This window comes from Mixophyes fleayi, chromosome 1, assembly GCF_038048845.1.
Source record: "Mixophyes fleayi isolate aMixFle1 chromosome 1, aMixFle1.hap1, whole genome shotgun sequence".
Classification (NCBI taxonomy): domain Eukaryota; kingdom Metazoa; phylum Chordata; class Amphibia; order Anura; family Limnodynastidae; genus Mixophyes; species Mixophyes fleayi.
The window spans coordinates 423,147,605-423,175,129 of NC_134402.1; the positions used below are offsets into that span (position 1 = coordinate 423,147,605).

General features: G+C 38.1%; 1 protein-coding gene across 1 annotated transcript in view; it reads right to left on the reverse strand.

Moving 5' to 3' along the window:
• Positions 1-27,525, reverse strand: part of HCN1 (hyperpolarization activated cyclic nucleotide gated potassium channel 1) — a 363,129-nt gene that overhangs the window by 5,491 nt on the left and 330,113 nt on the right. Inside the window, exons 6-7 of the mRNA XM_075183866.1 lie at positions 21,566-21,806; positions 20,623-20,787 (exon numbers count right to left, since the gene is read on the reverse strand). Of these exons, the coding sequence (XP_075039967.1) occupies positions 20,623-20,787; positions 21,566-21,806 (406 nt within the window). The remainder of the gene's footprint in view (positions 1-20,622; positions 20,788-21,565; positions 21,807-27,525) is intronic.

Genomic DNA, 27,525 nt, shown 5'->3' on the forward strand with positions numbered 1-27,525 from the left:
GAAATATTCTTTTTAGAGACTTGGTAGGGCCACTGGCACTCTCTTGGCAGGGTAGATGTATATTCCTCACCAGCGTGTATAATAAAAGACTATGTTATAGATGGATACACAGTCTGGAGGTAACATGCCTCAGAAGACCTGTAGGTTACAGAGTGGGAGTTCTTTGGCTTTTCCTAGCAGAGGTACAAGCTAGTAGAAGTGGCTGAACTACCATTGGTGCAACAGGTGCAGTGCACCGGGGCCCATGGAGATAATGGGGCCCGCTACATGGCACATGCAGAGGGTCAGGGGCCCTGATTCCCTTCTCCCCACCTAACTGCACCGAGGCCCACAGCTCACTAGTTCTATCTCTGAGTAGAAGGCATGATCTCATTTTAATGTGTATGTGCTAGCTTCAGCACAATAGGACAGCGGGATCATTATTAAAACAATCAAACAAACTGAAACTAAACCATGGACTGTGAGGCAGATTCACTGACATAATTTGAGTCATAGACAAAAGAGAGTGAGAATGCTTGGTTTACTCTATTTGTTAATATTTCATATAGTTTTACATACTGAATCAAATTTACTCAAATATCTTCTTAATCTCTTTCCTTTTTTCACATTTCTCCATAATGCTTATGTTGGTTTGTTTAAGGCATTTCAGCTATATTTCACATAGGTCAAAGGATGCCTGGATCAATCAAAGGAACTAATAAATGATAGCTCCTAAGAGTTTACATCAGATAACTGGCTTTTTGGGGTCATTTCTATAGATCTCAGTGGATATACCTCATCCCAGTTTCATAAAATGAAAAACTGTCTTCTATATGTGTCTGACGACCTCATATTTTATACATAGCAGTGGTTGAAGTGGGGTGATATACAATGGTATACTATACAGCCACTTATCCTACTGCTTTGATTGTAAAACTATCAAATGCCATGCATTTACATCTTCCATATCATCACTTCTAAATTTCCACTTCAACCACTGCTACAAACTATAACTTTATTCATCTCTGGGTGAACATAATGAGTCTGACTCATTAAGGAAAGGAAAGCAAAAAAATGAGTAAGTTTTCTCCTGGACAAAACCCTGTTACAATGCAAGGGGTGCATATTAGTTTATTATTTTGCACATAAGATAAATACTGGCTGTTTTTTCATGTAGCACACAAATACTTGTTCGTTTTATTTTTACACTGAAATTTAAAGTTGATCTAGGACATAGCCTATCCTAACCATAAATCTGTCTCCACATTTTAAATTTACCTCCCCCCTCCATTGCAACAAGGTTTTGACAAGGTGCAAACTTTTTTGCTTTACTTCCCTTAATGAATCAGGCCCAATGTACTTTATGTCATTTCTGCTTCTTCTAAAGTATTTTCGTAAGTTGGACTGTGCGGGTGTTTGAACGTAGTGCTTTCCAGTCCTTTTGATAACTGGTGTTTACCAGCACTACTTCTAAATCTTATGCCTCTGCAACCACCTCTACCCCAATCAGTGTGATCTTGTACCTACCCCGAGCATGGCCCCCTTTTCTTGTGTTCTCTTTTTCTATTGCACTGCCCGGTCCTCAGCATCTCTAGGCCTGCTTACCCAGTCCTGTCTCTAGAGTCCATGCTCCTGGGCACATGTTTATTTTCCGCTGCAACTACTTGTCACTAAATGCTCAATGTCTAGTCAGTAGTTCTTCTGCAATACCATGTACTCTGTTTATTCTTAGCTGTTTGTTCATTTTGTAACTATGCATTGTGTAATTACGCTCTTTGTGTGCAATCTGTAATTTGCACTGAGTACTATATTCATCCCCCTATGTACGGCATTATAGACCCTTTGTGGTGCCTTATAGATAAAAGAGAATAATTTATACCATAGCAAAGTATTAGAAGGCTACTATGTCCGCTCATTTTTTTTTAGTTTTAATTAATAGATTCCATTTTATAATAAGGTGATTTGCATATATATTCATTTTTCTGTCTAAAAACAGGATTTTAAATTATCTACCTCTGCAGCACTAAGTTTTTGTAGAAAACTGCAATATTGCCTCTAGCAGTAGTGTTGGCTGCTTTTTGTTGCAATAAAGAGCCCAAAACTACAATGTTTTCAATCTGAATTGTGAAACAATATTGATATATGCTTATTTTTCTACCACACAGCAGCAGAAAATGTAATAATAATTTGTAAATCATCTTCTTATTAATTGGGGATATTCATTTTTTAAAAATGTTTGGAGTTCTCTTTTTTGTATAATATCGAACAAATTGTCTTGCTATAAACAGTAGATCTGAAACTCTCTGCTGCTTTCGACAATAATCATCACCCTCTTCTCCTGCACTCCCTTCACTCCATTGACCTTTGTGATAGAGCTCTTCCTGGTCTCTTCCTACTTATGGAACCACTCCTTTAGTGTCTCTACCTCTGACTCATCCTCCCCTTGACTCTCTCTATCTGTTGGGTTCCCACAGGGATTTGTTCTCAGCCCTCTACGTTTCTCATTATAACCTCTTCTCTAATGACATCCAAATCCATACATCCCAACCATCCCAATTTAGGTGTGACAATCCCGGTTTGAGGTCCCACCATCCCAACTGAGACAGCTTTGTCCTGACTGGTGCAAAAGTTGACAGGTATTCTTCAATGCAGAGGTTTGGAGAGGAGGAAAGAATGGGACGGCCTAGCACTTCAAAAGCTCTAGTCACACCCCAGGTTGTGGCCACACCTTCATTGTGGTCACAATCCTGTCCCTATGCTGCCTCCTAAATGTCGGTGGGTGTCACATTTGTCATACTTGACTCTGCCCCCTGATTTATTCCTCACAACCAGTCTCTTTCCCAGTCTTGCTCCTGTCTTAGAAGTATTGCCAGAGTATGCCCTTTTCTTAACCAAGATGCTACCAAAATTCATATCCACTCACTCATTATCTCCCACCTTGACCACTGCAACCTCTTTCTATGTGGCATTCCCCTCAACCATCTAACCCGAGTTCAATCCATCTTAAATACCACAGCAAGACTGATCTTCCACTCTCACCGCTCTACATCTGCTGTACCACTTTGCAAATCCCAACACAGGCTTCCTGTGTCCTCCAGAATCCAAATAAAATGACTCGCACTTACCTACAAAGCCCTCAACAACACTACCAATGCATACATCTCAAATCTCATCTCAAAATACTCTCCCTGTTGCCTTTGGTCTACCTCTAACCTTTGCCTCACCACATATCGGGTATCCACCTCTCACTCCTGCCTACGAGACTTCTCATGTGTCACTACCTTGCTGATCAGACTCTCCCACAACCTTCAAATCTATAAACACACTCTGAAAACCCATCTCTTTTTTAGAGCTTAACCTACTTCCACCTATACCTACCCATACTAAAACACAACTGTCCCAATTTCTACTGTGAGATTCACTTGTTCCACTTGCTTCAACTCTAGTTATTGTTGTGTCCTCTATCATGAGCAGGGCCCGCCATACCTTTTGTTTCCATGCCTGCATTTATTTTGTCTATCTTGTATGTCCCTGTTTTATGTATGCTCTCTTTTTCCCACTATCAACGATAATAACAACAATTATAATAATAATCCACAGCACAAACAGCTACAGTATGCGATACAATATCAATTCAATCATTTTAAAGCACTTAAAACAATCTGCATGCAAAGAAGTACAGTAGCATTCTTAACATTCTAATAAAGTAGCATAGAACAGACCTCACAAACTTGTTCTAAAATTGTTTAGGATATAGTTCACTCATTAAAATGATAAAATAAGCACATCAAGAGTTGTAGCGTGAAGGTGAAACAGGTGAAAACTGCAAAAAAAAGTGACGCACCACAGGACAAAATGGTAAAAAGCAGTGGTAGGTTACCGGGGAAAAAAGGTTCACAGGATTTCACCATTAAACATCAGAACCATATGTGGACACATACAATATCATTCTGTTGCACTGTATTAATTTCACAGAAATTCTGAGTCTACCTACTGTGCATTCAACCTTGCAGAGAAAACTCACATGTGTGCAATTCTCTTCTACAGAGAACATTACAACTAATAGGAAGCATAATACTAATAGAGCGATTATGTAATAAAGCAATAATAAAATAAACTAATGCTTTGGGCTATTGCTGAGGAAGACAAAAACAAACCTGAATTTCTTTTCCAGGTCCTCTTTGAAGCCTGAATGTAAATTGCAATAAAAATAAAACGTTATAAATATTAAATTTTATTATTTTTTCTTAAGTCAGGAGTAGAGAATAGTTTTATTATCATTTTTGTTATAAAGTTTGTGGATGAAAATTTTACAAAATAGAAGTGAAGCATTAAGGTGATATGATGGTAAAAGTTCCTCATTTAAATTACAAAAAAAAGTAAAAAAAATAAATTGACAAAATTATTTGCTCAAAATAGAATAATGGTAATGTTGATTTTTTTTCTTTTAATGCTATTTCACTTTATCTTTCTCTCTTTTTTAATAAAATGTTATGTGAGATGCTTCTTTCTGCTGCTATGTTCTATCCTTATTTTTGCAGTATGTTGTAATGTATCTAATCACTTGCTTTTGTGAGCTTACAGTCAAGTATTTGGTTCCTTTTTTTAATGTAATGGACAGAGAGAGATGAGTGAAACATCTTAACAAATTTTGAGATTCTACAAATATCACTGCCATTGCAAAGGTTTGAACGATCGCAAACGTCATGCTGAAAAAGTTTTGGCATTTGGACTAAAATTGTCTATTGAAATGTCAATTTCAAAGAATTTGTCTGGTAAAGCATATTTTTAAACATAAATCAATTAGCTAAAAAGAGCATTATTGCCAAACAACAGGGGATTCACTCATCACAAAATCTACTACATAACAATCCAAATTGTTATCCGGAATATTATTATCATTTTAACAGTACATTTTTTTTTTCTGTTCATGAAAAAAGAAATTGCAGAGTGTTAACCTGCTTTTCCCGCCAATGCTAAATTATTACTCCCCAGCAGCTTAAAGGCATTCTATTTGTGCTACCTAAATAAATTGTATTTCTTTCTATCTTCTCTTAAATCTAATTTGTCAGTGCTAAAATATGGATAAACAGATTATTTTTGCCATTGTCGGAAACCCCTTTCTGTTCTAGTAAAAAATAATATTACTAATACTCTAGTTTATATTCTCCATATGAGCATTTTTAATGGAACATATCTCGAAACATATATCTATATATTTATTTTTCATATGTATTTAATTTCACATATTCATTTATATCTATTTTGCGGTAGATTCACTGCAATGTTCTAGTATGAAGAGTATATGTTAGTGAGGAATTAATAGCATAGCATTCAATGTGCAAACAAAAAAAAATGATTTGTTACCAAAATGAAAGAAGAACTCCACCCAGAAGTGAAATTTTGGGGTCGATTATCCCCTCAACTAACAGAATAATGACGACGTGGTGCCTTGGAACCAACCATATGATAGATACTCAGCCTTGAGTATCTGCCAACAGTTAGGGCTTGAGTCATTAAGGAAGGTAAGGCAAACAAAGGAGTAAATGTTCTCTGGGACAAACCATGTTAATCAATGCAAGGGGTGCAAATTAGTTTATTATTTTGCACATCAGTTAAATACTGGCTGTTTATTCATGTAGCACACTAATACGTAATAGCTTTATTTGTACACTGAAATCTAAAGTTGATCTAGGACATGTCCTACCCCAACTATAAATCTGTCCACATATTTTAAATTTACCTCCCCCTCCAATGCAACATGGTTTTGCCTACATACAAAGTTACTCCTTTTTTATGCTTTACTCTCTTTAATGATTCAGGCCCTTAGTATCTACAAATGGAGGGTGCCAGATATTGGAACAACACGGATACTTGGGGGTGGAGGATGTTATACTAAAATGTTACTTCTGAGTGGAGTTTTTATCCTTTCAATCCCTCTAATATCGAAGTGATCTGCAACGCACACAGACACAAAATTTGCCCCAAACTTCTGTGATTTTAAACAGCACCTTATATATGAAACACTGATGTGATAACATTGTGCAAACCTACAACAAGTACAGACACTTTTTCCCTTATGTAATAGCAGAAAGTGTAAGTTCCTTTCCTAGATCCCTATCATTGCATTCATACAATTGTTGCCACAGATAACTATGAACACAGGGCAACCAGATCTGTGCTCATTAAAAATAAGCAGGAAGCAGATTATGAAGTAATTGGTTTGTCGTGAAGATCATATTTACATGTAGCTACTGTAATTCTTATTAGCTTTTATTTAATTATACTACCTCCAGGATACATTTACTAATATGTAATATTCTAATTCAGACACCAAATCTGATAACCGCATAATAAATAATTGGACGTATTGCTCTACAAACACAGACAAATGACTGAACTTTACTAATGATGTACATAAATTCATACATTCTGCAATTATTCATATATCGCAGACTAAAGATAAGCGAAATTGGGGAAAAATTTCACACAAATCTAGTTTCAAACTGCAACATTCAATTTCAGTGTGAAGCTCCAACCATACAATCTTCGAGATTTACTTCCATGGAAGGTCATTCCCCAGTGTATTTGTACATTTGCATTTTGCAGAATTTACAGCCTATGAATAGAGCTGGGGCAAGTCATTCTGCTGGCTAGTATAGGATTGGGAACTCTTCAAGTCACATTTTGTGGGACAGTTTATAAAATTTCGCTCATCTTTATCTCAGACATATCAATTTTTTGTAAAAAAAATAAAAGGTACATTCCGTACTCATTTGTGTCTTACACATTTAATTATCAGCCATATAAATTTCAAAAACAAACCACACATATATGTAATTATTAATATTGATTTATATAGGCTTAGATTCTCCAAAGTACCCCTCAAAAAAAATTACCAGTTAGTGACAAGACAAATATGGTATGAATGATTCTTGGGGTGTGGATGCTTGTTTGGTTACACTGCGTACTGTAGACACATGTATTTTGGAATTTTAAAGCAGCCTGTGCTCTATTATTGGATTGAAAGTGAATACATCACATGATACATATGAGACATAGCCTTATAAGTAATCTAAACATGTATGATATTGAGTAATGCCAAATTCAAAATAGCTTTTTTGCTTTACTTTCTTGTTGTTTTATTTTATGGTAAAATGCATAATTATCAGTGAGATCAAAACTCCTCAGAATGTGAGACTTGCCTCATATAGAATAAAATTTGATGTTTAAATTATTGTTTTATTTTACGACTCCACTCCACTGTTTAGTATTTGGTTATCCTGTTACGTACAGTATAACTTACAATATTGCCAATGAACAGTATTATAGAATGAATGACAATTCTCCCCATATACAAAAACATATGACCTAACACACAATGACAAATTAGGGATAAAATATCGGCATCAAGTGTGTAATATTATTATTATTAGAATATTATTTTCTTAATAAATTTGCAGACATTTTTTTCAATTACATGTATAGAAAATGTACATATAAAAAAGTTCCCAAAAAGGTTTGCCGATACCTGTACTGACATAAACTTATACGGCACATGCTCAGTAGAAGTACAATGTGCAATTTTGGTCGAATTATAAGACTTGTTAATTAGTAGCTAAGATTATTAAAAATCCAGTCACCAATTAGAGTAACCCAGTAGAAAAGCAGATCCACAGTGCTTTTTATCTTTTAACTATAATCAAGACGAAAAACACAAGGTAGGCGCTCACTGACTAAATGAATATCCTCTTACTGGTGTCAAGATTACCATGATTTGGAGTATGTAATATTCAGCTATCCTGTCGGTATAAAGTGCCTATATATTTTGATTATTCTAAATGCATGTTTTTATTGATATGTCGTTATTGCAGGATGCTAATAACAATATAATATAAATTTAGCTAAAAGCAATCCTCATGGGGTTCTTAAAATCAATCTACAATCATATACAATAATATAAAACAACACTAGGCATAAATATTCAGTTCAATCACAAAAATCCAAAATAAATCACATGGGATAAAATCAGACCATATATTGCACTCACTACCAGTTCACTAATAATTCCATTGATTGCCACAATGCATTAATTCAAATCCATACTTTGACTTCAGTTCAAATTCTCCTTTACTAAGAGAGGTTCTTGTTAATAACAAAAACAATGTCCAAAAGAGGTCCTGATTGTGTTGAACCAACAGATGAACTGATCGGAATTGCATGTGTCCAGCTCGACTATAGTCACTAACATGGATATTGAAATCAGTATTTAGTTTATAGTGATCAAGCCTCTTCACAATTTGCAAAGGTGATGGTAATACTTGCGATTGGTGGTCCTTTCAGTTGTGCACTTGGTACCCAAGCGCTGACCCCCGATGAGGTGAATGAAGTTCACCGCGTGCGTTCCACTGTGGAATGCACAGGTTTACAGGATTTCCTGTAAGTGAATGCATCACTGTAGGCATGTAGGCATGGTATTTCGTCTTCGTTACAGACTTTTTCAAGAGAATGTGGTGTATGTACTCTGACCTTCGTGTTTTACATTTCCGGCTGGGATGTAATTGGTCCTTTGATATGTCTGTCATTCTCAGTGGCCATTCGTGAATCTCTAGGTCCATAGGAGTCTATTGTTTAGTCTTTGTTACATATCAATAAGCACCATTACCTATCATTGACCTTATCAGCACCACATTTAGCAGTTATTCCCAATCCGTAATTTATTAGCTAGTTGTTTTGATAGTTTTCCAGAACTTATTACTAAACATTAACCACTACATAAAAATTTCCAATTCCATGCTTTATATGCCACATACACTACATGTACAAAAGTATGTGAACACCCCAACATCACATCCATACGCACTTGTTGAACATCTGTTTACAAAATCTTGGACATTAATATGGAGATGGTCCCCCTTTTGCTGGAATAACTACCTCCACTCTTCTGGGAAGGCTTTCAACTAGATTTTGGAACTTGCCTGCAGGGCTTCTCATCCATTCAGCCACAAGAGCAGTAGTGAGGTTGGGCAATAAGCCTGGCTTGCAGTTATCCTTCCAATTTATCCAAAGATGTTCAATCAGGTTGATGCCACTTACGTTCTTCCACACCAAAGTCGAGAAGTCATTTTCTGATGGACCTTGCTTTATGCATGGTGACATTGTCAGGCTGAATTGGAAAGAGCCTTCCCGAAACTGTTGTCACAAAGTTGGAAGCATACATTTATCTAGAATGCCATTATATGCTGTACCATTCTGAATTCCATTCAGTGGAACTAAGGGACCCAAGACAAACCATTAAAAACAATCCCCAGACCACTATACTTCCTCTACCAGACTGTACAGTTGGTAGTACGCCTTCGGTTACGAAGAGTTCTCCTGGCAATTGCCAAACACAGATTAATCCTTAAGACTGCCAGATAGTGAAACGTGAATCATCACTTCAGAAGTGTGATTCAACTGCTTCAGAGTGCAATGGTGGTGTGTGTTGACATTTGGCTTTGCACATGGTGATCTGAAGCCTGTGATGATTGCTTCACCAGGAAAACCCAATCCATGAAGCTTCAGACGAACAATTCTTGTTCTGACATTGCTTACAGAGACATTTTGGACTCTGTAGTGTGTGCTGCAACTGAGGGGAGACTATTTGTACATACTACGTACTTCAGCACTCAGTGTTCCCCGTTCTGTGAACTTGTTTGGCCTACTGTTTCATGGCTGAGCTATTGTTGCTCCAGGACATTTCCACTTCAAAATAACAGCACTTACAGTTGCCCGTGCCAACTCTAGCAGGGCAGAAATGTAAAGGTGGCATCCTATTTTAGTGCCATTTTGAAAGTCATTGAGCTCTAATGTTTGATTATGAAGATTGCATTGCTGCATGCTTGATTATGTGCACCTTTTAGCAATGTGCTAAACACATTAATTAGAAGGGGTGTGCAAATACTTTTGGTCATATTTTCTATGACGAGTGCAGCAGATTTCGATTTTTTTTTTTAAATGTTTGTAGCCTCACACGTTTACCTTTGCACCTCTGTGGTAGTCTTTCACTCACTGTGCATAGGCAATATATCATCTTTTGTTAAAGCAAATGATGATGGCTAGATTTAAAATCCAGTATGCATACTGATCCATGTACCGGCATAGCACAAAAATGTTGGTGCGCAGGTGTAAGATGTGGAGACGGGGCCAGCATGAATGTGTTTCCTAATGTGAGCAGTGGAGTTTTACCAATGGCATTATTTTTAGCACCAGCTCAGACGTGGCATTAAACAGTGCTTTCTATGGGGAACAGGTTGCACATCCTATCCACTGTTAATATGTACTAAATATTTTACAAATATAACAGGTCAAAAAAAATAAAGCCCCAATATACTCTTATTTTGTTGATTTAAAACAGATTTCCACCAGAACTTTAATTGAAGACCTCCCCCAAGCAGCAGAAGTGCCATCGTCCAGAAGCCACCAATTTAGCAGAGGAGGAGCAGCACCTAGTCAGCACTGTAGTCAGTTGTGAAGGGGGCTGCAGAGTTGCACTGCAATATCAGATTGGAGTGGCTTCCTTAATACATTAATGAGATTCAAGCAAGTAGCTGTTAGGGAGAAGTAAAAACAAAGTTCAATTTAACGTGGAGAAGGGGCGAACGGTACAGAAGGCAGAGCTGTTTCCCCATTACGACATCTGCACAGGAAAAGATTTGCTGACATTTCGTGCCATCATAAATGGCCCCTTATGATTTAAAAAACATGCTATATTAAATAATGTTATTTTAAATGTATAATGTATAGATCTCCCACTGTGAGCAATTATTTCTAGTGGGCTCCTCTCTACTAAAATCTATTTACCACTAGAATTATCAGCAAACATAAAATTATATAGTATTAAGTACAGTCAGGGCCGGATTTACCGCTAGGCAACCTAGGCACCTGCCTAGGGGCTAGCGGCTCTCGGGGGGGCACAGTTGGGGGGACAGAATCGGGGGAGGGGGGGTTGGGTGCCGCGAGTTGGGGGAGGGGCCACATGGGGCTAGTGTGGTGGCTGGTCTCCTCCCTCCCTCCTCTGTGTGGCCTGCTGTGTGTCACATGGGACATGCACTACATCACAAGTGCCGTCCCATGTGTGAAGGGGATGAATACTCCACAGCTCCTACAAGGAAAAAGGTAAGTTGGGGGAGGGGTGGGGTAGTATATTAAGTGTGTGTGTGTCCCCACTGCGTCCTGGTATTGTGCGTGTGTGTGTCCACTGCATCCTGGTATTGTGCGTGTGTGTCCCCACTGCGTCCTGGTATTGTTCGTGTGTCCCCCCACTGCGGCCTGGTATTGTGTGTGTGTGTGTGTGTGTGTGTCCCCACTGTGTCCATGTATTGTGTGTGTGTCCCCACTGCAACCATGTATTATGTGTGTGTGTCCCCACTGCGTCCGTGTATTATGTGTGTGTGTCCCCACTGCGTCCGTGTATTATGTGTGTGTGTGTCCCCACTGCGTCCGTGTATTATGTGTGTGTGTGTCCCCACTGCGTCCGTGTATTATGTGTGTGTGTCCCCACTGCGTCCGTGTATTATGTGTGTGTGTCCCCACTGCGTCCGTGTATTATGTGTGTGTGTCCCCACTGCGTCCGTGTATTATGTGTGTGTCCCCACTGCATCCGTGTATTATGTGTGTGTGTGTCCCCACTGCGTGCGTGTATTATGCGTGTGTGTGTCCCCACTGCGTGCGTGTATTATGCGTGTGTGTGTCCCCACTGCGTGCGTGTATTATGCGTGTGTGAGGGGCCACTGCATGCGTGTATTATGTGTGTGTGAGGGGCCACTGTGTGTGTGTGAGGGGCCACTGTGTGTGTAAAGGGGGGGGGGCCCAAACCGATATCTTGCCTAGGGCCCCATGAGGTGTAAATCCGGCTCTGAGTACAGTAACAAAATCTACTTTCTATTTTTAAACATGAGAGGCCTGATTTATTAAGGAAAGTAGGGCAAAAAAATTAAAAGTTTTCTCCTGAACAAAACCATGTTACAATGCAAGGGGTGCATATTAGTTTATTATTTTGCACATAAGTTAACTACTGGCTGCTTTTTCATGTAGCACACAAATACTTGCTTTATTTTTACACTGAAATTTAAAGTTGATCTAGGACATGCCCTATCCCAACTATAAATCTGTCCCCACATTTTAAATTTAGCACCCCCTCCAATGCAACATGGTGTTGCCAAGGGGCAAAGTTACTCATATTTTTGTTTTACTTTCCTTAATGAATAAAGGCCGAGAAGAGAAGAGAAGAGCAGGAGCTCTAACGAGGGTGGACCTGCTGGTCTACCCCCTAGATTTTGTTATGAGGCCTGGTGATGTGTTCCATCCTTGCCTTGAGGGAAGGGGTCCTGCTATCTAATAGGGCCCAGAACCGTCAAAGAGCAGGTAAAATAGAGCCAGACACAACTGCCCCATAGCATTTAAAGAGGTCCAACATATACTATATATCCATCCCCTATACTAGGCATTATTAAGCAAATACACATTTTGGTCCTAGCTCTAGATATTGAGTGAGGACATGAGAGGGGCTTTTTTAGAAAAGACATCACCCAATGAGCAAATATTTACTTCTCTCCTAAACAGAGTAGATCTGACAAACCAGTGAAGTGTAAGTCATTGCAGTTCTCCCTCTAGAACAACATAGCAAATATATATTAAATTATTAATATACATGGTTTGATTTAAGTTCCTCTAAGCAAACTTTGCAAGGTGCAGTGTATCACTTTAGCAAATGAGCTTAGTACATCTCATTCAAGTTTTGAAATATATATAATAACATCATAAATAGCGGTCATTGTTATACATACTTACATGTCTAGATGGTTGTACTACTTTTTATCCTATGCATAATCATACACTATTTAGATTAAAGAAGAAAATATGATTTATAACTTCTCAATGCATGAGATGTGGTAATGGTAAAGCTTACTGGCAAGCATCAATGTATCACAACAAGCCATTTTCCTATACAATAGTGCAGTTTTTAATAGATTATATGATATGTTTCATGCAGGTAGTAAAATATTATGTATTTTTTATCAGTACAGAAATAAACAACTGAACTCACCTGTATGAGTCATAATTCGGATTTGTATTACAATTTGCAACAATGTATTGATTCATTATAAAATTGCTTGGCTGTAAGTCTGTATTGTCATGTCTTCAAAATTTAAATGAAGCATGATTTTAGATTTAATTTACTGTCTATACAGATTGGGTGGTCATTACTCTACATACTCGGTATAATAAATGTATTCAGCATGAGAGAATAGTGATTTAATCTTATCATGCAATCGGCATTTAATTTAGCAACATTACAATATTTTTGTATTTTCTTTTTATTGTGTTGTAACATTTTTTATATATAATCATGTTTTCCATTATTAGGATTGTGGATACAAATGTTTAAACTATGTGTATGTTTAATTACATATCACATTTTGAAACCAAACCTATATATCGATAAAGAACTTTACCGAAAACTTCAAAACTAATATTTGGTTACGTTTATTAAGTTAAGTTTTATCTGTTATTTACCTGTGAGAAGCTGTTTGCCAAAGCAAAGGCTAGGTACACACGGGAGGCTTTTCAGCCGATCACGCCCCAATAAACGACCACTTGACCATATATCGCATTAGTGTGTATACTTACACCATAAGCGACAAACGGTCCAAGGTGCCGATTGTCGTTTCATTTGGTTGGTCGTGCTGTTTAATAATCTCGTTCGAATCAACTTCCGATCATGTTTTGTGTATACACTCACAATCACGATCTCCATAGAGTTTACAGAGTTATGGTCTTGTCAGCCGTTGCCGGCAATAAACAAGTCTTGGTAACTTAAATGTAGAGAGTGCTGTAGATGGAATAGTTTGTTTGTTCGTTCTGAGACTGAAAATTTTGTTTCAGAGTCACAGAAGCTAACGAAATTCGTAAGGACATGTGGATAGTTATAACAAGGCAGTTTTAATCAGTGTGACAGGAATGAATGAGTGACTATTGTGCTGTCATTCTCTAAATGACTAGAGGACCAGATGAAGAGCACAGATCTGAAGGTAAATGGTGTCAGTGTGTATTCATGAATCGCCCGAGCAATCGGACCTTCAGTTGTTAGCAAAATCGTTGTAGATAACACGTCGGTCGGAAAATTCTTCAGCGTGTACCTAATCTTAGACTTACTAGAGCAGGTCTGGGCAACCTTCGGCTCTCCAGGTATTGTGAAACTACAAGTCCAAGTTTACACTGATAGCTATTGGCTGGTTATCTACTGGCAAAGCATGCTGGAACTTGTAGTGTCACAACACTTGGAGAGCCACAGGTTGTCCAGGTCTGATCCCCAAGCTTTTGTTTTGCATACTACCACTATGGTTTTCCTGATTCAAACACACAGATCTATGGTCCCTTGTGTAAAGCAAGTGCATGCAAATGACGCTTTCACAAAAGGAGAGACGTCAGCTCCAGTTCAGGGTGTTTGATTCAGGTGATTCAGCCATAGTAATCCACAAAAGAGTAGTGTGAGAGATATTGGAGGCTACAGGTAAATTGCACATTGCAGGTAACGTATGCACAAGATTTAATCGTAATATAGCAAACTCCAACTAACTAATACAATGTTTTAACTTTTTGTAGGGAGTTCTTAGGTCGTAATAGTAAATAGAACTTTTAGAAAATACACAATGTATTGAAATTTGAAAAACAATGTTTGAAACTTTAAACAAATATGTGACTTTGAGCAGTGTTAAATGTCAGGACAATACAATTATTCATTGGAATAAAGGAAAACAAATAACTTATAATTTAAGGCATGTACCCACTACAAGTTTGAATATACATGTAGCTCCCCTACTGTATGTTTGGATGGCACCAGTTGCTTTCACTTTGTAGTGAACAGATTTTCTTCTAGAGCTCACTGAGCATTCTTTAAATACTAGGACTCATTTTATAACATTGTATTTAGTTGCAACCAATCGGCAGTTAGCTACAAGCTAAAAAATGAAAGCAAATATCTGATTGGCTGTTGTGGTTCAGGGCACCTAGATGCCATGTTAGTAAAATAGCTCTACTGACATTTCTTTCCAGCACTGAATACTACGTGAAAAGATTAGTTCCAGCCAGTGCTGAAACTGGTTTCATTGTGTATTCACAGCAGATTTCCATAGACGTCTGTAGCATCAGATCTGTTCAAGCTGTGTTGTCTGTGCAGTGAATGCAACTGAACACCGGCATGCCACTGGGGAGAGGGCATATTTAAATTTGTAGCTAGTACGTACCCTATACAATTTATTTGTAGCTAGCAAAAGCAGCTTTAGGTTAGTAGGAATACTCATATTTTGTGCTAGCAGATCGCAGGTTAGTTAGTAGCTTTATTAAAAGCAGCATCATGCAGAATAAGGCAAACTTTACCTTTTCTATTAACAATAAATAGTAATAAATGTAATGTTAGTCGGCATAGTATTACAGAGATGCATACCGCCCAACACTTCAAAACCCTTAATCGGGACATGCCCTGCCCCTCCTAGAAGGCACGTGCTTCTGGTACGATCGGCATCCACTCACCATGGTGAGAGGAGATATACCTCCACTGTCTGTGAGCTCATAGAAATGTGCTGACTGCGAGATGGCAGGACAGTCCTCTCAAAATGGGACTGTCCTGATGAAATCGAGGCACTTGGGCGATATGGATATGTTGACCCTGACATTGTATCAAATGATGTTCCTCCGTTATAGGATTCTATCACTTAATCAGACAGTTTGGGTCACTTTTCCCCACTGAATTTCCTAGCTATATCTTTGTATTGAGTCAAACCTCACAGTTGTCTAACCTGACTTTTACATGATTCCAGAGATACTTCTTTTCTTACAGTGAAACACCTTTTGAATCAGTATGATAATGGTGACAATGAAGAACGGATGAATTACTTAGGTCAGATAACCCTTAAATACATTAAACAGTATATTTAATAAGCTGAAGGAGACAGGGGCAGCAATACTGAAAAAATGCCCTTATGTTTTAATTAAGTTAGCAATGTAATATTCACAAGAAGAGAATTTATCCTTTAAACTATGTAGACATGAGAACTCTCCAATTTTTGTGAACTACAGAACCAAGTAGTCAGACACTGAGCCACAATTGACCTCATCAGTATGCCTAGATTATTACATTTAGTGACTTATCCCCTGAGAATGGAGAATTACAACTAGGAACACAGCCGTTCTGCTACACAGAGGAAAGAAGGGGGGAATTCATCAAATAAAAGCATTGAAGCAAGAATAATTCAGCAATCAGGCACACACTCTCTAACATGTTACATTACTCTTAAATCTATCATAAAATATTAACACTGGTCTTGAACCAGTTAGCAATCAAATATTAAGTATTATAAGAAAAATATCATACTAGCCAATAGATTCAGAAATGCTTTTTTTTTATTAGTTAATTAGTCTTTTATCCGACTCCTCGCAGGAACGCTATTGTAATGTCAGTGGCATGCTATGCAGATGTGTAATACTCAACAGTCTGACAACCCATGCTGGATTGAAGCTGGAATCTAGCAGTGGAGACAGAGTGGTAAGGAATGGTAGAAAACCTCAAGAGGTTCTAAAAGGTAGAGGTATGTTATCCAGGAACATGAGATGGAAGGGATAATGGTACCAGAAGTGGCATCAAACACCAGAGAACTAAAAGGTTAAACGAACAGAGGACCAGACCTGGACATGAAGTTCCACAGGGTGTGGTAATTAGACAGACAGGGGTTAAACTAAGTAGAGAGGGCTGACATATAAACAAAAAAAAGAGGAAATGGCTCAGTAGAACTTAAGACAAATGGAAGAGCAGGGTAACAAAAAGGTAAACCAGGGAGAAAAAATATTACATTGTCCTGAGGTAATAAACATCTGCCACTCAAGATAACAGACTAGCAAAACTGAAAACAGTTAGCAAATAACAAAACAGACATTAAAGAAAAATAAGTAAACTCAGAGAACCCAAGAGAATTATGCACACAGGAAGAAGATAGGTACAAGGTAGACACCACATAGAGTCAAGATTGGGAAGCCAAGGAAACAGACTGAGACAAGGGGACAGAAAGCACAGAGGACAAGCAAGAAAGCTCAGGCACTGAAAGCTGAATGACATAATTAGGGAATCGGCAGAGTCAGAGCCTTTGGACATGCCAAAAAGATCCAGCTAAACCATGGTGTCAGCTTATCAGGGAGGGTAAATAAGAAGGCTTAGAAGTGCAGAGGAATAAGCAAAGCAACACCCAACAGCCAGATGTTTCGTTCGGACTCCTCTGAGAAGTGAGGCAGATGCAACGCAGAACGTTCCTGAGTTCAAACTTCTGAAGAACACCATGAAGTAAGAGGGAGCAGAGATGGTGTAGCTATGGCATTCGAACCTGTAGTATCATGTATCGTTTATGAAAATTCCATCAAGTCAAATCCTCATTAGATGGGCTAGAGACACATAGCATTGTATTGTTGGGTGGCATATCTGGTTAACGGGACCAATAAATTATATGTTTTATTTGTTTGTGAGTGTATCTGATTGCAGAATCTTGATGCGACATCAGTCTTAATGGACAACAATAATATGTTCCTTTTAAAATCATTTAGACAAAATGAAACTGTCCATTTAAAACCAAATATTTACCACGCCTGTGGGCAATACATAGTGAAAAACAAGACTATTTCTCACTGTCAAGACCGATCCAGTAAAAGAGCGCCATCGTCTCGCTGCAGCTTGCTGCGCTTGACTCTGTGCAGGAAGCCACAATGAGACAGCAACCACATTAAACTACATTTGAACATTCCACCCCCCCCCCCTGCACACTATTTGGCCTATTCTCCAATGTACAGATGGGTGATATTTCAAATTGTACTTTAAACCTCAGCTTGATGTGGTTTCTTCCAGTACTCGAAGTCGGCCGGTGTAGGGCGGTATGATATACCGGCACTTATCCAAACTACTCGTGTACTCTAGAAACAGGTGCAATCAGGAGCTGTAAGTAAAAGCTCCTGGTTCTTCTCCCCAGCTGGCAACAAATAGATCTCCTAATCAGTGTGACTAACATCGGCTTCGGGCCCCGAGTCTGGCTGCTTAATGTATGGAGAGATGTCCTCTCCTCCAGCCTGTGAGACTGACCAGGTGGAAGCAGCGTTTAGTGTTATGTAAGTTACAGCCTTCTGTGCATCCTGAAACACCTGGTCCCAAACCTGTGACAAGGGCCCCTCACCCAGGCTGTCAGTATAGGGGAGCTATGATGTGAGCACTGTGAAGGTCCCCACTTTTCTGGGTGCAGTCTCTCAGGTGGAGGGGGGAAGAGGGGTACAAGGGGGAATGACTCTCTGAACAAAGCCTCAGTGGATTCTGGGTCAGGATGTTTTTTCATTCCACTCTCCAGCTAAGCCCAACAAATGTCCTGTACCGCAGGTAAAGGACCCCCTCAGTAGATGAGTTGTTAATGCTGTAAATTGTAACTCTTCTGCTTAATTCACTTTACAATAGGCTTATGTATAATGATGTATACAGTATACAGAGAGGATCAGCATCATCCCACTCTGTACATAGAGACATGGGGTCATCTGGCATATAGGCTCTGTGTAATGTGTATAATAGAATTTATAAAGTATTGTATTTATTTAACTTTACTTTTACTATAAGTGTTTAGGTTTATTAGATAATAAACATAAAGATTATTGACACAGGTAAAAAAAAATTATGTTAAAACCATCAATTTCCCTAAAGTGTGTAGGTCCTCAGTGGCTTCCTCACCCCTGACTGTTCAGTGACATATTCCATACCAACACTTCTAAATTTCCACTTCAACCACTGGTTTCTTCTATATAGCGAGGGTCAGTATGATGACTCAAAGTTTAAGGAAACACAGACATTTTTCAGAATCGCAAGGCCAGAGCGGCACTGTCACACTACTTCCCTTTGTAGTTATTTTTTGGTTTTAGGTGGGCAGGACTATAAGCATTTTGGACCACATGGTCATATATCAATTCACAATGCACAAAAACTTCCTACAGTTGTAGTGCTTGGTACAACAGTGCCTCAACATAGAAGGCAGAGGTTGTAAATCAATAATGAGTAACATATAACTGGCAAAGAGTTACTTATAAAAAAAATAATTCACAGGGCGACTTTATTCAAGATATGTGTCTATGTGTTTTTCTACTGGTAGAAAATTTTCTCAAATCTATACTAAGGAATTGCTGAAATATAATTTAACATGTTACTTTTTATACGATTTTATGTGGAAAATACAAGAATTTCATAACCTGGTTTAAATGTAATAGTGTTTAGAAGCAGGCCCCAAATTATATGCTAATTATAGGGTAGCACGGTGGCTAAGTGGTTAGCACTTCTGCCTTACAGCTCTGGGGTCATGAGTTCAATTCCCGACCATGGCCTTTATCTGTGAGGAGTTTGTATGTTCTCCCCGTGTTTGCGTGGGTTTCCTCCGGATGCTCCGGTTTCCTCCCACACTCCAAAAACATACTGGTAGGTTAATTGTCTGCCAACAAATTGACCCCAGTGTGTCTGTCTGTCTGTCTGTCTGTGTGTGTTAGGGATTTAGACTGTAAGCCCCAACGGGGCAGGGACTGATGTGAGTGAGTTCTCTGTACAGCGCTGCGGAATTAGTGGCGCTATATAAATAAATGGTAATAATAATAAAAATAATAATATATGCTATATAGTTTCTTAAACTACGAAATATACACAAACATAGAACAGGAATACGTCTCTCAATTTAATGGGGAGGAAATTCCCAGCCGCCTTGTACCTGGCAGTAGCAGTCATCCAACCATTGGATGTGATGATCACATGATCAGCTCACACCCTACCCTGGAACCACTGCTTGGGCCAGGTACGTCCCAGTACTGTAGACTCCACCAACCTTATTGCAATAAATGTAGAAATACGGACGGGTGCTTCCTTCTCCTTTAGTTCAGAATTTTTTCTTTAAGTGGTAAAGAAATTTTTTTTTTTTCAAAAAGTATTGCACTTTCTTAAGGGCTTTTACACATGGGAGCATGGTGAATGCAACATAACCAGCGCAACACATAGGGGAAATTAATCCACATGAAGAACACGTCTACACGGACAGACCAAAGCCACAAGACAATAGGCTATGCAACATCCATGCTTCGTTCATCATTCACTTTGAACGCTCATATGCAATGTTGGAGCATTCTACGTAGTGTTCAATGATCTTTAATCAATTTAACTTACCAAGCCGCAAACACAGATCAGAACATTCCATGGGTACATGAAAAGCACCCGTGTGCTCTTGCCCTAAAACACTGTCCTATGACATTTTGAGTAATGGACTTTACAACAGAGTAACCGAAGTGTGTGCGAGTTCTAAGTCGGAAGACCTGAGGAAGTTCTCATTCTTAGTAAATCTCTCCGGTTGAGTAAAGCTACCAATAAACACAGGGATTTATAAGAAATCACCATCCAGCATGCACATGCAGAAAGGCACGTTTAATGATGGTGAATGATGTATTAACCTCCAAAAAATGCATCTCTTTATAAATAAATATCAATTTGACTGATAACATTGAATGCAAACCAGTGTCTAAAATTGTGCTAAAAAATACATAAGGAAATAATACCTATCCTGTCTAGTCTGTCAATGGCAACGGTCTCAAAGGCTCTTCTCATCATGGGATATTCTTCAAGTACTTCATTAAAATTCTCCACTGAAAGGGAGTACAGACGGCAATAGGTCTCAGCGCGCACGCTGGCTGTTCGACGGCCCTTTGTTAGAAGACATATCTCTGCAAAGGAACAAAACATTAACAAAGCATATTGTTTCCTTTCATATGTAATGTCAAATTCATATTAAATAGTGCAGTAAAAATATCACCATAACAAGATATATATATATAGCTTAATTCGGCTGTGCAGAAGTCTTGGGGACCGCTCCACTAGGAAAATCAGGAGAGAGGCTTATGGGGGACCCCAAGAACCTGTAGCAACTGGCACCCGAACTCTTTCTGGGCATAGATCAACATAAAAACCTAGTATAGTGTACCCTATAAATCACAACCTTTATTAGATCTACCAACGGGAAATTACTAATTTGGACATTTGCAACAATAAATTCCAAACATTACTATGTCGCCTAAAACCCGTTGCCTCTGTTTGCTTTATTGTTGGCACACACCTGGTGCCTGAAGGGAATATATCGTCCTGCAGGACCAAATTCTTAATTCTGGAATAATAATTAAACTTCATATGTAGTTTTAAAGCTTAGAACAAACAATAAAAGCAAAAAAAGTGGTAATTAGATATAAAGTTTCTGTTTAACTCTAGTAACAGTACTGCAGTGAAGTAGTGTCCAATATACAGCTAACCTGACTGGGATCAAGTCAATGAAAATCTGAACATTATATATTACGTCTACTATTTAAAGCTCCGTTGATGTCTATGCCTTCCATTAGCATTTTACATACATTACTGCTCACTGATACGTCAATCTTGTCTTACCTTGTTACTTTTGCTGATTAACATTTCTTTAAAGTGGTTTTTCCCCCCACTTTTTATCATACTGACCTCCAAAATATGATCCGTCAGTCAGTTTCATTTCCCTGCTGGATCTAGTAATGACGCCAGCCACGCCGTGCTGAATGAAATACATCTTCTTCCCAACGGCTCCTTCACGGATGATATAATCTCCGGGCTGGAAAACCTCAAATCTCAACTTGCTGAGCATGGCTGTGACAAAATTGGGGTCTGCATTGGCAAAGAGAGGCATCGTAGCCACCAGTTTACGGCAGTTAAAGTTTACGATTTCCTAAAAGTGAACAGAGAAGAATGTGAGAAACAACAAATGAGCCAACTGAACATATTTGGCATATAGACAAATAACACTTTCCAAAACCGTTGCATACAGTATAGGATAGGGGGACAGGAGTCATCTCTTGGTGTAGATGGCAGTGCACAGCAGCCGAGAAATCACACAAGTCCAAGGATTGGGTACACTGGCTTCTCCCAATTTTACTAAGCAGAAAAAATAAAAACTTCAAAATAAACCCCTTGCCTGTCCGGCACTAACTAAACACAAGTCGTTCCTTACTGCCAAACTAAAGAAAAACATTAGAAGTTCCAGCACATATAGTGTACACACAACACATATCAGGCTTTCTCCTATAGAGACTCTGCAGTCCTTTTCCCCAGGCAGAGCAGAGAGGATGTCTAGCTTGACTGCTTTTTAACACCTTTACACAGGTGCCAGTGCTAATCAGTCTATCCTCAGGCTGGAGGCCCAAGAGACCCGAAATGGGCCTAATGTATGGAGCCCACCCTCATCCTCCACCCATAACCCCGGGAACCCTTTACCAGCTTTTTGGCCAAACGCCCCTTGCAAGCTGTATGAATACAGACACAAATTTTCCTGGGGTGTTTAAAACATGCAGGTCAGAAGACTGGGACAAACATAGCTGCCTAAAAACACTATTCCAGTGTTTTTGTCTATATATATATATATATATATATATATACACTGGTGTATCTTTATTTCTATATCTTTATGTCTTAATATTATGGATTAATACATATTTACTTGTTTCACTATCATCTATCACTACTTTGTTTAAACTGGTCTCACTGAGCGATTCTTATTTGGTCACTTCAACCAAATTGTCAATCACTGTAGATTGTTTAGCAACACCCACAGAACATTCAGATCAGTGAACAAACAGACTACAACATTTGTGCGTAACGTTCAAGAAAATTAAAGTACACTGGTCCACACAATGGCAGGAAGAAATAGAAAATAGAGGCCTAAACTACTTTGGTTGATAGCAGCACACAACGCAATATCACATGTGTTATAAGGTAATTGACCCCAAAACAATCTCAATGCCTAACCGAAATCAATAAGACCATTTTCAGGTCCGTGCAGTCGTAAGATGACCGTTATCAGCTTGTCTGTGAGGTCATCCCCCAACCGCATTAACATTCCCTAATGCGTTCTGGAATGATCTCGCCAGCTTAAGTGCCCTCGCTCATTTGTTAATGTGATAATTACTTATTTGAAGGTCATTTTGCTCCTTTGAATGAATCAGTATAGCTGATTCTAGAACTACTCAGTAAAGACGAAGCCTGAAAGGAATCTGGAAATATGATGAAATATTGTAGCATGCCTCTCTCTCTCTTTCACTGTGTTAGCAATATTCATGAAGGAAGTCTGTTATCTGAATGTCACCCCAAGCCAGTTATTGCTCATTAAGCGTAGCTAAATACAGTATTTAATAATGCAACAGCTCAATTTTGTTATTTTTAGCTCTTTCAGAAATGTGTTTTATGAGGGAAAATATATTTAGCAAAATTGAAAGGCAACCTTTCAACAACTGGAGGATGAATTGATTAAACATGACGTTTGCTGCTATATGCCTGAGACATTTAGATCTCCAGTGCCCACTAATGTGCACAACAAATAGGCATTTCTGACATCATTATATTGTATTGTTATTTTCTATCAATTTACGATCTAGGAGCATTCCTGATTCACAATATCCTCTACAACACCCCCTAAATGTGAAATCTTCACCCCTTAAAACGTATTTAAATGTCAGCAGAAAACAACATTTTGATTCTGCTTGTGAGAGCAAAATAAAGTGCATTTCTAGCCCACGCTCACCCAGCTCCAACAATCATAAAGGACAAACTTTGGCATCTCCACAGCTGATACAATATTGAGAGCCGTGTGCTTTAACAGGTGAACGTGCGCAGAAGACTAAACTCATGATGTCACAAAAAAGTGGTTGCTCTGTGGACTTGCAATATTGCAGCTTCATAATTCACCCTTAATGAATGTTATTTGCTACAAAACACAAATAAGTAGTAAGCCATAGTTGCTATGGTTAGTTGTTATGTGCAGTGACCCATAGCAACCAGCCAGACATTTGCTTTGATTGGTCTAGTGCAAGATATACATTGAAAACAAATGTCTGGGTTGTTTCACAGGCAAAATATTTAAATTAGCTTTGAGTTATGAAGAGCGCACATTTAGGGACGTATTCTCATTTCAAAATATAGACACAGAAACCACACACCCACAAAAAAATGTTTTTGATTCTTACAATGTATATAGAAGAATATTAAGATAAATAAAACTCCAGATCCAGATGGCATACACCCAAGGGTTCTTATGGAGCTAAACTCAGAAATAGCTAGACCGCTATTCTTAATTTTCATAGATTCAATCTCATCAGGCTCAGTACCATGGGACTGGCGAATAGCAGATGTGGTGCCGTTGTTTAAAAAGAGAACGAGATCACAACCAGGGAATTATAGACCTGTAAGCCTGAAATAAATAGTGGGGAAACTACTGGAAGGTATATTAAGGGATAGTATTCAGGATTACTTGGTGCGTAATAAGATTATTAGTGGGAATCAGCATGGATTTGTGAGGGATAGGTCATGTCAAACTAATCTAATTAGTTTCTACGAGAAAGTTAGTGGGAACTTAGACCAGGGCAGCACAGTAGATGTGGTCTACTTAGATTTTGCAAAGGCCTTTGATACAGTGCCACACAAGAGGTTGGTTTACAAAATAAGGGAACTGGGTCTAGTAAACAACATTTGTACTTGGATCGAAAACTGGTTAGAGAACAGGGAACAGAGAGTTGTGATAAATGGAACATTCTCTAATTGGTCAAAAGTTTTAAGAGGAGTACCTCAAAGTTCCGTTCTGGGGCCACTACTTTTTAATATATTTATTAATTACCTTGGTGATGGTTTAGAGAGTAAAGTTTCCATTTTTGCAGATGACACTAAACTCTATAAGGTAATAAAATCAGAGCAAGATGTAGCTTCTCTACAGAGGGATTTAAATAAACTGGAGGATTGGGCAGCCAAATGGAAAATGAGGTTTAACATAGATAAATGTAAGGTTATGCATTTAGGGATCAAAAACAAGCACACAATATATACATGAAATGGGATTAATTTAGTGGACTCTATAATGGAAAAGGATTTGGGAGTGCTCGTAGGCAGTAGACTTAGCAAAAGTGCTCAATGTCAAGCAGCAGCTGCAAGGGCAAATGAAGTATTGGCATGCATAAAAAGGGGCATAGATGCCAGGGGAGACAGTGTAATTTTGCCACTGTATAAATTGTTGGTAAGACCTCATCTTGAATATGGAGTACAATTCTGGGCACCACTCTATAAAAAAGATATTTTGGAACTAGAAAGGGTTCAGAGAAGGGCGACAAAATTGATAAACGGTATGGAGTCATTAAGTTATGAAGAAAGCTCAGCCATTTTAGGCATGTTTACTTTAGAAAAGAGGCGTCTAAGAGGAGATATGATTACTATGTACAAATACATTAAGGGTCAATACAGACCACTTTTTACCCCAAGGACTATACACAGGACACACGGTCACCCCCTAGCTTAGAGGAGAGGACGTTTCATAACCAGCAAAGGAAGGGGTTCTTTACAGTAAGGGCAGTCAATATATGTAATTCACTGCCAAGGAAGGTTGTGATGGCAGATTCAATAGATATGTTTAAGAAAGGGTTAGACAGTTTTTTAGCGGAAAAGTGTATCCAGGAATACAACCATTTATTAAAATGAAGGATAGTAGTGGATATAGGGAAAAAATATTGGGTCTGGAGGGATTTTTCCCAATTGAAACAGATTGGTGGTTGCATAATCTGGATCAATTTCAAATATAAGTGAGGGATCGCAGGAGATCCAAAATAGGTTGAACTTGATGGACTGGTGTCTTTTTTCAACCTCATCAACTATGTTACATGACAAGCGTTGCCCTATATTTTCAATGATACTAAAGGACCAGAAAAAAGAAGTGTACATCAAGGCACTCCAGGATGTATTGAGAATATAAAATTATTTAGATTTTATTGGTATACGTTAAAACATATTAATCATAACCTGGTACAATGGAAAGTAGCTAAATAAGTTTAAAAACAAAGTGTGCATGTAGTGTTGACATTATAAGTGATATAAAATTGCAGTGTGACACTGCAACTGTTTCATTAATAAAGTATAATAAAGCCTTTTATTTGCGCAAAATTATTTACTCCACTTTTTTCATATATTGTCCATATATGGTAATCCAAGTCCTTATACAAGTATACCTCCAAAATGAGAGTCTTTAGCTTCATAATTAATCAGCAGAAATAGACTCAAATGGCTTTCATAGATGAGTGTATCTTACAAAATGTACTTCCTATATAAGAGTGTTTAACTTCCTAGTTAATAAGCAGAAATAAACTCAAATATCTTCCATAAAGGAGGCACATTATCTATTAATATAATACAGATTAAGGACTATGGAGAAAGATTTGTATTGAGCTTCATTGAATAATAGTTCTTAATAAATAGGTATTAGCTGCATATTTGTATCTCACGCCCCTATATAGAAAGCAGTTAAGTAAATAGCTGCTATCTATTTTTATGGATCTAAGACCCATAAATCAGGTCTGTAACAGGTGCCTGAAATAGGCTCTCTTTAAGTAGCATAAATTAGTCTTCTTATTATAGGTATAATGCACACCAATTTTATATCAATATAGCGCTCTTATTGGTTTTTAAGGAGCCATAATGGTGATCCAAAGTACAGTATGAGGCCTATTCTAAAGAAAGTGTATTGCTAGCTGCCTATAAAGTTTCTAACTGGGGCTCTATGTTATATCGAGTGGAGTAATGTAACAAGTGAAAGCATTTTGCTTAGTTACTTTTTCAAGGCAAGCCGGAGGTCTGTTCTGACAGGTTATTTATACTCAAAGGACCACCCCCAGCATGACGTCACTGCAAGTGGACCAATTAGATGGCATAGATGTTAGAGTGATTGGCAGTTTGACTAGCCAATGTTATTCTTATTCGTCATGAGTCCCGCCCCTCTTATGTTCTCATTGGTTCATCTGAAATAGTAGATGATTGGAACAAATCCCAGTGTATTAAATAAAAAGGTCTGCATCTGTTATATCTATATATAGGGGAAATGAGGAGTGTTAATCTTATGTCATAATCAAAGGAGACAGATGTAGTAACCGGGATATAGTTCTTATACTCCTAAATCGATCTATATGAGATGAATGCAGTATATTACAAAAGTGAATTGATTCATGGTATATTTACTGGAAAAATAAAATATACTGTTTATTCTAAGAATGATAATTATCATATTATATAAATGATCTATTCTCTGAATTTCCTAGTATTCCCTGAATACAAATGCATTAAAAATATAAAGATTCAACATAATAAAGGTAAGTGATAATTGTGTGAAGTAATATTGATGAGAGTATAGTTGTATATACAACTATATATATTAAAATTACTAATGGTGATTAATTGGGTATTAATTCATTAAGTGAACCAAATACAATTGAAAAATAAATAAAATAAAATAAATGTGTTAATTGTGAATAATAATAAAGATGAATGTGCATCTAAGTAACTTTTGAACAATCATTATGTGACAATTCTAAGAGGGGTATGTATAGGAGATAGGGAATCACAGAAAAAATATTCTTGTTAGA